The sequence below is a fragment of the Balaenoptera borealis genome (genome assembly GCF_965194805.1).
Source record: "Balaenoptera borealis genome assembly, chromosome: 14".
Lineage (NCBI taxonomy): Eukaryota > Metazoa > Chordata > Mammalia > Artiodactyla > Balaenopteridae > Balaenoptera > Balaenoptera borealis.
This window is the reverse complement of record NC_138875.1, coordinates 8,083,441-8,096,967: the sequence shown is the minus strand read 5'-3', so window position 1 is coordinate 8,096,967 and position 13,527 is coordinate 8,083,441. Positions and strand designations below refer to the sequence as shown.

General features: G+C 36.5%; 1 protein-coding gene across 1 annotated transcript in view; it reads left to right on the top strand.

Moving 5' to 3' along the window:
* CCDC102B (coiled-coil domain containing 102B) overlaps positions 1-13,527 on the top strand; it is a 229,421-nt gene that overhangs the window by 188,934 nt on the left and 26,960 nt on the right. Inside the window, 1 exon segment of the mRNA XM_082355242.1 lies at positions 10,360-10,530. Within this exon segment, the coding sequence (XP_082211368.1) occupies positions 10,360-10,530 (171 nt within the window).

Here is a 13,527-nt window from a genome sequence, read left to right as displayed (position 1 = left end):
TTCCTAGAATAATTTTCTTGTTATAAAATCTAGGACAGAGTTAAGAACTGTTGATATATTTTCATAAATTATCTTAATGTCATGAAAATTTACATTTCCCTTCAGTGGTGCATGAGAGTTTCTTACCATTTCTATATCGATATCCTTATTAATATTTTTTCATTTCTTGGATTATTGTATTTCCTCTTCTGAGAATTTTCTCTGTCTTTATCTTAATCTCTGGATTATTCCCTATTAATTTTTATGAACACTTACTGTGGTTTTATTTCTACTGGCCTTTCTGATCACTTCCTTTTTCTCGCCTTTATTGACCCTTCTGCCCTTTCTTTTCCACGAATGGAAGTAGGAATTGTTTGGCTATTGGGTCTGTCAAACTCAACACACAAGTCTATGTATTTTATTTAAATTATTTATTTCCCTAGAATTATGAGCAAAAGCAATACCCTTATCTATCAGGAGAGTTTGCTGTATGCAGAACCACTTTCATGTAAAAGGGCTGCACGGAGGACCTGGAGAAACTCTGATTTATCAAATGAAATGAAACATTTTCCACAGAAGAGTATTTTCTCTGAACATCTGTAGCTTTGTACAATTACAGGGCTCTTCTCAGTGTGGGTAGAGAGAAGGTTGGAAAGTTTGGTTATAAAGCATTACTTAGCTAAGTGTGCATGGCTTTAAGAAAAAACTGTGTGGGAGTGATACATTCCCCACTGAGTGTGAGTCAGTGATTTCTCTCTCTGTTCCCCCCTGGGGGCCTGGAAAATAGAAAAAGAACTTCTGATTCCATCTACAATTTTGGTGACTAACCATTCAGGGTTTAACTTAATATTTGTATGTTCTCTGGAGACAAAGGATGCTGTATGAGTACTAAATTGTACTTGCAACTTATGGTTTAGCCGTAGGGTTAATAGCCGTATTTGCAATTCTTTAGAAATCTTTAAATATCACACAGAGTCAGGATATGTATTATAATAAATATTTTAATGTATTGCCAACTATTACAAAACTTTATTATGTGTAGATTGAATTGGTGATTAATGCTTGCTAGTAAAAGAAAATGAGTGTACAGAGACTGTTCCTTTTCCCGTGCGCAGTACAATCCAGCCTGCATACAATCTAGAATCATAAACACATTTTGTTGTTTGCTTCACCAATCAGACATATTGTAAGTATATTCATTTATCCATACATTCATTTATCATTTGTTGAGCACCTTCAGTGTTCCAGGCACTATTTAACACACTTCAGATAATTGACGAACTATACAGTTAAAAGAAAAAGACCAAAAAAAGCTCTGTCCCTATAACCCTGATGGTGTATCTGAGAGACAGACACCTTTTTGTAAAATGAGTCAATTTAAAAATGACTAAAAGCCTAGTAACCTTTGATATGCACTGAAACTGCCAGTGAATTAGTCAATCAAAATGTTTTTTAAGCATGTCAATTGGTGTAACCTAATATTATTGTGCTAGCCTGTTAGTAAGGATAGAGCGCTACAACAAACTCCAGATCTCTGCAGCTGATACAAGTTTATTTTTTGCTCATTTCTTAATCCAGTGAAGCCAGGAGGCTCTCCTTGGTGTTTCTTCTCCATGTGGTGACTCAGGGATCTGTAACTGTCAGCTTTTAGCTTCGTCATCTTGTAGCCCTTCAGTTCCAGGTACTTAGGCAGGAAGTGGGACAGCATGGAAGTTCCCATGGGATATCTCCTTGCTAGAGCTAGAAGAGATATAAACCAGTTCCTTCCACATTCCATCAGGCAGACTTTAGTCTCAGTGTCCCATTGAAAGGCAAGGCTTAACAAAACTACTACTATTTTATTAATCTGATATAAATACCAATTCATTTCCAATTTTGTATATTTTCAAGGTGTTCTTTTTTAAATTTTCTTTAGGCTAGCTCATAGTTTTTCTGTAATATTCTGCTTGTTTACCAATCGACCAATTCTTCATCAATTCATTTTTTTTGTATTTGTATCAATAAATTATTTTTATCCTTAATAATTCATTCCTTCAATTTTCCTCAGATAATGTTGGTATGCTTTATCCAACAGTTTGAACTGATTGCTTGCCATATACAAAGATATATATATATCTTTATATATATCTTTTTGTAGTTAAATTGAGATCGTATCTTTTCTGCTAGTAACAGCTTTATCTCTCTAAAGTTTGTATTGTATATTCATTATTTCCAAAATTTTACAATTAGAGCTCCAGTTTGCTATGGACCTGACAACTAAGTAATTTTCACATTTCCACATAACTCTAAATTGTTTATACTCTACAGATATAGGTGCATTAAATATATATTGACTAGAAGGATAAAGGAATCTTAAGTAAGTGCACAAACAGGTATAAATTTCAATATGCAATAAAGACTATAAAGGAAATGAACAGGTATCTGAATGATAATTAAAAATAATACTGTGAATCATTATTCACATTTGAGTAATCAAGAAAGCATCTCAGAGGAAATCATATTTAAACTGGGACCTGAATGTTAATTAGGAGCCAGATGAGTGTAGAGTTGCAAAAGCCCTTTGTAGGCGAAAGGAAAAGCATGTCCGAATACTTTGAGACAGGAAAGGATTTGATGAATTCAAAGAACTGTAGAAAGGTAACTTCCTAGAGAACATCCTGAGTTCTTTCATCAAGAATATGTGGATGGAAAATCCTGCCTCTGCCTAAAACTAAAATTGATTTTGGCCTGCCTCTCGCATATTAGTTTAGCTGGGCTTAGAATTCTAGGTTACTCAGCAACTGAAGACATTATTGTATTTAATAAGGCTTCTTGTTGTTGCTGATTATAAGTTTACTGTTAGTTCCTCTCTTTATAAGTTTTTATTTCCCACAATCCGTCTGTGGTTTAATAATATCTCTTGGCCTTTGTTGTTTCTCAGTTTGTTTACAACATGTCTGACTTTTACTATATCTTTATATTTTTATTCTGCTCAATATTTTGTGCAGTTTTTTTGCATCTTTTTCCCCGATAACATAGCATTGAGAGGTCGTCTTATCAACACAAAGGCGAAGTTTCACTTGGAGAAAACCACTTTTATCCTTGCTCGTTCCCTTCCTACTTCCTTCCCAGCAAGATTCAGCAGATATTTTGGGATTATAATACATCAAGCTTAAGGACAAAGACCACGTATGAGCTAAGGGTGACAAAGCAGAAAGATACAAAGAGCCCAGCCCGTGGTGGCATTTGCTGAGAGGCTCTATCTCCTCTGGATTACTGACACTTCACCTTATTATTGCACTTGATAACTAACTAACCTAGCCTAGCCAGTGTTTCTACCTCTCCTGTTATGTTTAATTAAGGTATCACAAATGACTTACACATATTGTGTCTTTTAAAGGTTACAATTCTATGAAATTGCTATTGTATGCATTTTACAGATGAGGAAACTAGGACTTAAAGTTAATGAAGCTTTTTGATATTTTCTACAAAACTTGAATATTATTGGGAATATTGACATAACTGATTATATGAGAGATTAGTAGATGCTCAACAAACTTTTTTTTTGGTCAATTGCTTATGTATCTATGGTACTGAATAAGCACAAATGGCATTGAATAAACACAAACTCCAATGTGTGATATTCAGTCTATGGGCCTCACACACACATACACAGACACACAATATAAGTGCCACCATGTAGCCACAATATTGTGGCTTTGCACCCTTTTTACATTACTTTCTCAGTAAAGTTTCCATCATCTATTTTCCATCCATGGTGTTTGTACTATGATATTTAATTCTATAGGATAGATCTCCCCAGGTGACAGCCATGGGACATGATGTTGGCGTTTGTGCTACCTGGGTAGCAGATTCTGAGACAGATATCAAAATGTAGGAAGTTTATTAGGGAGTACAACACCCATGGGGAAAGAGGCCAGGCAGCAAAGGGCAGAGGGAGAAGTAGGACTGGGGAGAAGTGATAATAGTAATACCTCTGGATACCTCTGAAGCTGGGATAGATCTTTGGAGCTGTCCCAAATTGAGGTGAGAAGAGCAGTTCCTCCATACTTCTAAAATGACCAGGCTGCCCCAGGAAGGGGGTGTGGAGTTAGAAAGGAGGCTGTTTTTTGTTTTTGGGGGGGGGGTTTAATATTTATTTATTTATTTGGTCGTGCAGGGTCTTAGTTGCAGCAGGTGGGCTCCTTAGTTATGGCATGCGAACTCTTAGTTGCAGCATACGTGTGGGATCTAGTTCCCTGACCAGGGATCAAACCCGGGCCCTCAGCATTGGGAGTGCGGAGTCTTATCCACTGTGCCACCAGGGAAGTCCCAGGAAGGAGGCTCCTTATAGCCAAGGGGAAAGGGCTGTGATCAGACATTTCCAGCAACTGGTGAAATACATCCTCTCATCCTGAAGGAGAACCTGGAGGGCACAGGACAGCAACCCCTCACAACATGTCCTCCCTGCTTATCACCCACCTTTCATAAATAGTTCCCTATCTTATTAGCTCATTGGATTATCTCTTAGTATTTGTCACAGTGGGAAAATTTGCCTGTTTAATTGTCTTAATCTATTACCTCTACTAGGTTCTAATGTCTGTGACGTTAAAAATTGTGTCTGCCTTGTTTGCTTTTATATATAGAATGTAGAAGCCAGTCTACATGGCACGTGGTAGACACTCAGTAAATGCTCCTTGAATGAATCACTGATAATGTGTCAAGTCTACAACGAGCACTAAAATCACTCTATACTTAACATATAAGATATTAAATGAACCCTCTGAAGATGCCACTTAAGACCACAAAAATGTTCTCATTTTAAAGCTATTATCTGACACCAAGTGTCATAAATGTTTATGAATAACACTGAATTCTGTAGAAATATACGTTCCTTTGATTTCTGTATTTCTTGAGGTAAGAATTGAAGATATAAATAGATACTGACATTTATCCTAATAAGTAGGTGGTACAAGATATTTTTCTAATGCACTTAATTTGGTTGAGCTTGTAAGTTCTTTATTCAAGTAGATGGATTTGATTGTAGTAACCACCCAATGTGCCTGAGTCAACTTTTGAGAAGAGAAAATCTGCCCTTGTTGATAGCATTATTACTCACAGCTGGAGTCTAACAAGGCTATCAACAGACCATGAGCTAGTTATTTCCAATTTTGTGTGTTTCTCTTTATTAAATATAGTTGAATCATATATTATACTGAGAATTTCAGGTTCTCTACATAACAGTACAGTATTGTTATGCATGTTTGAAATTACAGATGCCGAAATTTCTAATTTTCTATGGATTTTTTTAAAAATTGAACAAATAACATATATAATAATACTTTAATACTTTAAAATTTTCTGTATGTCATTTTGTTTTTCCTTCAAATCGATGCATATAAACTTATTTGATTCATTTTTAACCAGCGTTTCATTATGTCATTTAAAATTATAAGAAAACGTATTTTGGTTCTGGCAGCTTGGCACAATCAAAATCAGTTAAGCTTCAGTACTTCATGTATCGGCTACAATATTAATTCTAGGTAGAAAGCAATATCCTTACTTACAAGAGCATAAACAATTCATGATTTCATAAGCCATATACAGAATTTAAAACCTGCTATCACATTCTTCACATCACTAGAAACAGAGTCAATCTATTTGAGGAACTAATGTTATTCTATCAGAAATATCTGTATACAAACACATTGTATATGCTTATTTTCTATATCGATTCAGCATTATTATTCATATAACTTATAAAAGGATTGTGAATTATATTTACTGTTCAGTTTTATAGCTTTGGATTTATAGAGGATTACATACTGACAAATACTCTCTAGTACTGTATATTTTTATATGTTTAATTTCTATTCAGATTTTTCTCTGCCAAAATAAAATATATCACATCATGGTTTTATGTATTTCTACCATTAAAAATATACTAGAATAAGCTTGCTCTAAAAATCCATATGGATCTTTATTATTGACTTATTCTCTTTTTATATGCAGATTATTAACTCTTTAAATGAACATCTATTTGGATGCCTTCCAACTGGAGGTCTGTAAGCAAGCTACAGCGGAAATTGAGATTTCAGATAAAAGCATCAAACAAAACATATACATGGGATTATGGTTCGTGATCCTTAAGTGCCTTTACTCTAACATGCATTCAAAGAAAGAACTGGGGGTGGGGGGAATCTCATCACAAGAATAACAAAAAAAAAAAATGAGTCTATAGTAGCAAAGGTCATAGCTTTGAGAATTAAGGAAGAAATCCATCTCTCTCCTGAAACTAAAATGGGGGTGTTGATGAACTAATGGATTAAAATGTCAAAGAACCTGTGAAGTCTTAGAAGATAAGGCCTGATAACAAGGTTTAAGCCAGCCGGGATATTGTTTTGAAACAATGAAAAAAGGAGGAGTAATTTATAGCTAGTTTGGCCATAAGCAATGTGTATAGCCTCTCAGAGACTGAATGGGGAAAATAGAAAAGGCAAGAGAGAGAAGGTATATGTAGAGTTCAGTGATAGTAGGTACTTGGCTAATACTAATCTCTTTCACCCTAAACTGATTTTTTAAAAATATCTTTACTAATGAAATAATTTTTTTTTTCTCCTATGTTGAAATCTAGTTTTCATCTTTTTAGAATAGAAAGTAAAAGGTATCCTATGAACATAATGAAAATAGATTTGGCTATAGATACAGTTTGATATATTTTCTCGTAATGAAATGTGCCCAAGGCCAGGCCAGGTCTGAGGACCTCAGTTGTAAGCATGATTCTCCTATTGTCCCAGACTGTTGTGTCAGTACCTCCAGGTATACATCTTCCTTGTATATTTTTAAGTGCTTAAAAATCCTAGATCACCTCCTCCCACCCAAGAAGACGTCTCATATTTCATTGCTCGGTTAGGTTCCATCTACCCTCCTAAAACATTTACTGGCAAGAGTAAAGTTTACTACAGTTGGCATATACTAGTGGTCCTCAAACTTTATGTTGAATTATAAACATATGGAGGGCTTGTTAAACCCAAGGTTGCTGGGCCTCAACTCCTGAGCTTCTGATTCAGTAGATCTTGGATGGAGTTCTCAGGGTATGCTGGTGCTGCAGGGTTGGGGACCACTCACAGAGAATAGACGTTGGCTAACACATATCCACCTCCTGGGCCTGAGAATAAGGTGAGCTTCCCCGAGCAAATGGCCACGCAGTAGAGCATGAATGCTAGAGGTCTGCCTACAAAGATGACACATGCTTGGGGTGGAATTGGTACTGACAAACAGCAATGTTTTTCCTTCCTTCCTTCCTGCCTGCCTCCCTCCCTCCCTTCCTTCCTTCCTTCCTTCCTTCCTTCCTTCTTTCCTTCCTTTCTTCCTCCCTCCCTTCTCTCCTTCCTTCCTCCCTCCCTTCCTCCCTCCCTCCCTCCTTCCCTCCTTCCCTCTTTCCCTCCTTCCCTCTCTTCCTATATGCACATCTCAAAGGTTCTTTTTGTTTACTTAGCTCCATTTAAACCAATCTAAGTGAATTGTACAAGCCTAAAGTCAAATCACTGACTATCTGAGAAATAATTTTACTAAATCGCAAAGGTTTTTTAGGTAGTTGTAATTGCGTGCATAATTCCTGAGGAAAAGCCATCATTTTACAGATTTGCTATAACTCTTCCATTAAGCTCTGCATTACTTTTGTGGCAAATTCTGTTTGCCAGATCAAGAAAATCTTTCATTAAATGCTCCATTGTCATTCCAAATAATAGAATTGTGTTCCCTACTGCATATCTTTCTGTGAAATCATAAGGTATATAATTTGGCATTGGAAAATTGTACTCTGATTTTTGTACTCAGAAGAAAAGAGAAATTTGTTTGTATTTTAAATGTGGTTTGTGATGTAATTTGATAAAACACTGCCATGAAGCCGTAAACTGCACTGTTACTGTGAGGTAAGGGAAGGGACCATGAGCCTGTCCCATCAACAGGGGTCTAGCTGCCTGTCCAAGCTTGCCTGTTCCCAGCTGCCCTTCGGCATTGCTCAGGTTTAAATATCAATGGTTGTGATTCTGACTCTTATGGGGGCCAGGGTTTTCAGAACAGCAGCAAGATTCCAGGAATCTCTCAGTTTCCTGGAATTTGATAGATTGCCATGGAGGCGCGGTGGTTGGATGGTGGGCGTGGGAGCCCACCTCTGCCTTTTCCTCCTCCTGGCATCCTGAGAGTGGTGGTCAGCAATTTCTCTCCAGGTCCTTGTCTACACCCTCTTCGCACATCTGCAGGACATCTGCCTGTTTGGTTGGAGTTCTGTGTTTCATAGAGACCAAGAGGCTGCCAGTAATCAATGGTGTCATATCAAAATTCACTTTACATCAGCTTTTTTTTTTCCTGTAATAACATGTGCTTCACACTGTTTTGCATTTTGCTTTACTGAATAGAATATTGAGAGATATCATATCAATATACAAAAGGCTGCCATATTATATTTTAAGCATTAAAAAGCTTAATGGCTTTTTATTTAATCAGCTCCATATGATGATATTATGATGATGATCTTCATTTCCAATCATTCACTATTAACATAAAAATAACGTTGTGCTACATATCCACATGCATACAGCATTTCACACAACTGTGTGTGTATCTGTAGAACACATTCCTGGAAGTAAAATGGCTGGGTTGGAGTTTTAATGCATTTTTCATGTTAAATAGTTTTGCCAACATTTTTCCATGAATGAATCTCAGTTTCTTCACATTTTACCAACAGATTATCTTATCACACATAATCTTGCCAGTCTGAAGACATGAGGAATAGCATCTTGATGTGTTTCTTTTCATTATACTTTTATTTTTGATAATTGTAGATTTATATGCAGCTGTAAGAAATAATACAGAGAGATCTATGTACCTTTTCCCCAATTTCCACCGGTGGTATCATCTTTCAAAACTATGGTAGGGTATCACAACCAGGATATTGACATCAATACAGTCAAAACACAGAACTTTTCATCAAGACAAGGATCCCTGATCTGCCCTTAGCCACACCCACTTCTCTCCCCTCCTCCCTACCCTTGATCCCTAGCAGCCATTTCTATAATTTTGTCATGTCAATATGTTACAGAAATTGGAAAGGTTTTTCCTGAGTTTTGGGTGAAGATGAATAGCTTTCAATGTTTAACAGATATTCTATATGCTTTTCTGTGAACTCTCTCCTTCCATATTTTATATCAAGTCAATTTGTACAGACTTGATATAACTTCATATAGTAAGAGACTTGTCCCTTGTTACAACATTTTCTGTGTAGGACAAACTATTTGCTATACACAAACTGTATACTTACTGTGATTAAATTTATAATTCTATGATCTCATAATCATACTTAGAAAACCTTTCCCTATTTGGTAATTGAAAAAAGTATTTACATTTTTCTTCCAATGTTTTCCAATGCTCTATGGCTTTTTTCTTTTTTCTTTTTACTATTAAATCTGATTCTTTTTTTATTGTTCTTATTAGAAATAGTAGTAGTATAAGATGTGAGTAAAGATCCCATCTCCAATTGTCTACCTGGTTGTCCTAAAAAAATTTAACTTTGCGTTTTTAACTAGTAAGTGTTATGACAGTATTTTTCAGGAAATTAAAAAAATATCCTAGGACTTTCTTAAAGTATTATAACATCATGAGGAATTAGAGGTTATTTTTTTTCTTCATAGTTTTAATAAAGATGATTTCAACAATGACAGTATTGTTAATTTTGCACAGCAAATTTTAGCAAAAAATTAGAAACTACATTAATTATAATCTGAGGCCAATTAATGTAACCTGTCAATTCATGTCTTGTAGAATGTTGATTATAACAAGATTGATTGGAGATCCAATCACTTCATGGTGGATTCACTCTGGATATTCCCCAGGGTCAGCCCCTTCAGGTCTCTGAGCCAGATTCATGTGGTTTCAGGAGGGTGCCATTCACGGCATGAGTACAGCAGCACAAAACATTTATTTTTAAGAAAAATAATTAAAAGCAGATAGTCTGCTAACTTTTAATACTTAGGCTGATTTAGCAGATGAACAGTTCTTCTTGTACTTATTTTTATTATATTTTATTCTTCATTTATGGATATGAGAGTCCTCTTTTGGAAAGCATACATAAAAACTAAATTTGCATAACATGAAAAATGGGTCATTCCCTCAAGCACATAAAGAGTTGTACTGTATTTTAGCCACACAGAAATACACCTTCCACATATAGTTATATGCTAATCATAATATTTAATTGCAGAAATGTAGAGTCCCAGGTGAAAAGATGCCTAATCTGAATTCTTCCTAAAGTGCTTTTCTATTTTTTCCAAACAAGTTGCCATTCTTCTGACTTTATCAGAGTAAACTATAAATAATGGAATCCCTGTATTCTTTTAAAAGGAACTGTTGGACCTTCAACATGCCTACCATAAACTAAGCAGGCAGCACCAGGCAAAGACGGCAGAAATGACCCACGTCAACAACCTCATGGATCAAAATGAGGCCGAAGTGAAGAAACTGAGATTTCAAGTAGAAGAACTAAAATGGGGACTCAACCAAAAAGAAAATAAGGTATCTTATAAGTGGGACATATGTTACGTAGATTCAAAATTGCATTTGATAGCATAGAAAAAGCATTTTCTTTTTTATTAACATATGGCATTACTTGAGGTAAAAACTTCACATTTTTAGAAATTAAAATCAACAAAAGAGTGCAAGTGTAAGGAGAGGAAACTATTATGTAAACAGCATGCTCATTTTTGTAGTGTTAGTAGCGCATTTTTTATGTGTGCCCTATAACTTCAGATATGTTTTAGCTTGGTCGTGTGGGGAGAGGCATGGTACCATAGGTATCATTAAAACTTGGTGTCTTAAGCTTTAATTCTATATATTATAGAAACATGATGTATGTTGTGATTACATGTTATGATATATATATTCTCCCCAGCGCTTTCTGATGTTTAAAGAATGTAGGCATCTTGTTTTGTCGTGAAAGGTCAGCTTGCTAATGGTTTATGGCATGTTTAAGAATGGGATACCTTGACAGTACACCTGCAACAGGGAGGTGTGATTTAGCTGCAGTTACAAACCACAGAGATTTTTCTTGAAAGAAGCGGTCTCCACTGTCAGTGTGATAGCGTCTGCCACCCCATGGCGGCAATTACTTCAGATGGGGTTCCAGGCACGGCATCTGCTTCTAGCGGACAACTTTTGAGGCAAAATAATTACTTCCCTGTGCTATGTGGTTGCTTCACTTTGTTATAAAGCAGAAACTAACACACCATTGTAAAGCAATTATACTCCAATAAAGATGTTAAAAAAAAAAAATTACTTCCCTGGTTAGAGAGACTGTTTGCAGATAATGCCAAACAGTTGGAAATTTAAAACAGAAAACAGAATTGTTTTTCCAAGGGGCAATTCAGTAACAGGACACAGTCCACATTTTAAGATTTAATTTTTCATCAAAACTATTCCAGTCAAGCAAACCAGATTTTCTAATCTAATAACATCACATGGAAATAGAATTATTTGACCAGTGAGGCTCATACATCGTCCCTGATCTTACTAAGGCTGACTTGTCCATGGGTGTTTCATCCTTGAAGTCTCTTTTTATGAAGACATATATGTACTTTTTAATGGTGTTCATGGGTAGTGATGCTGGACCGTGGAAGGGTAAGTCAGGAGAGGAATGTAGTAGGAAGGCTCAAGAGAGTGGTTTTGGGTTTTTATTTTCATCATAGCCATTATTCCTGTGAATACTTTTGATATAAAAGCATTTGTTGCAAGTGGTGGTAAATAACCTCTGTGTTCACCAATATAGGCTTTAAGAAATTGCTTGGGACTGAATCATCAACAAGGAAATTGTGATAATACACAGTTTTCCGGGGCTAATAAAGTACTAGTTCCCAAAAATCTGATTCAACCATCTAATCATGTAATTTTAAAAACGGCTGTGGTCTTAAGAAGGATTCTGTTAGTTGCCCCTCCCTGTAGGAGAATCATTCTTCTTACGTCATCAACATCAGGCTTGGCACATGTGACATTTGCTTTGCCTGATGAGCAGAAGCTCCGTGTGCCGCTTACCATCAGGGGCTTTATGAGCCCAAACAGGGCTCTGCTGTGCCTCTTTTCCCATGTGTCTTTTCTGCCTTGTCTCATGTCATGAGGCCAGCAGGTGCAAAGTAGACATCACCCTCTCAGCATGAATTCTGAAGTGGAAAGGATATGGAGCAGAGCCTTTGCTGACCCAAATGGATCCACATGGGTAAAAAAAAATCAATATTTGTTGTGATAAGCCACTGACATTTTGGATTTGTTTGTTGCTATAGGAAAACTTAGCTAAAGCTGACTGGTATGGTCATTCAAACAAAAACAGCATTGTAAAATTATATTACATTGGCTCCAGTGCCAGAAGTAGGTGGTGAGAAAACTTATTGGAGGTTAGAATGATGGCAACGCATTTTATGGAGTCTTGAAAGGTTTGGTACATTATATCCTATAATAGCTTGGAAAGCTGATGATGGACAGAAGGAGCTTGTGGTTTTTAGATGAACAGGTATGTAGCTAGTATTTCTTGTTTGCTATTGGTGTGTTTGACAAGTGCCTAAGAGAGAGAGGAACTCAGAAGAGACTTGTCGAATTTTCAGAGATATGTAAAATAATACAGAAATTTAAGTAGTTCTGTGACTGCCAGGGCCTGATCTTCATTTGCAAATGGTAATACGTAAAACTGAGGATGGCTTTGAACAATAAACATCAATTAAGTTTAGGCAAGAACCAATTCAACGGTGTGGCCTTCAAGCCTGTTTTTAAAAGCTCTTAATTAAGGTCATTTTGTGTAAATCCTTGAAGCTGAACACAATGGCACAGGGAGAAGAGAATGAGATTGTGCTTCTCTCAGAACATCCCACAGGTTCAAGGCAACTGCAGATAGCTCAGAGACAATAGAATGTCTCCCAGAGAACTGCAGATGGGACAGCTGACCTGTGGTATTTGCTGGAATCAAAAGAAAAAAGGACTTGTTTTTGTGAAAGATATGCTGGCAAATGAGCTTCCAGCCTGGGATAAAATAGACTGATTTCTCGGGATTTGAAAGAACTCTTCATTCCTCCAAACTTCTCGGACAAGGAGCTGGCTGAGTGTGCTGTCAACACCTGAGAAGGAGTAACGTCCAGAGCCATATTCAAATAAGGACATGGTGAATAATGCCAAAGGACCACCTAGAGAACAAGGACCATGGAGAACTACAGACTAGGCAACTATTATCAGGGAGGAGAACCCAGGCCAGATAAAGGAGCATTCCCCATGAGCAGAATAGAAGCTCCTTGAAACATCTGCAAAGTTAGATTTCATAAGTATTTTCTATTTTCTTTTCTACATGGAAGTTTTTATTGCAGTTTTCTTGTCCTAGTTTCACTATAGTATATTGGGTGTGTGAGGGAGGAGGGTATAAATTACTTGCCTTTTGAGTACGTAGATTCTGGAGCAAGAGAACGTGTATTGAGATCTGACATAGATATGAGATCTTTGAGATCAAGGCTGTGATTGGAAGGTTGCTTGGGTAATTTC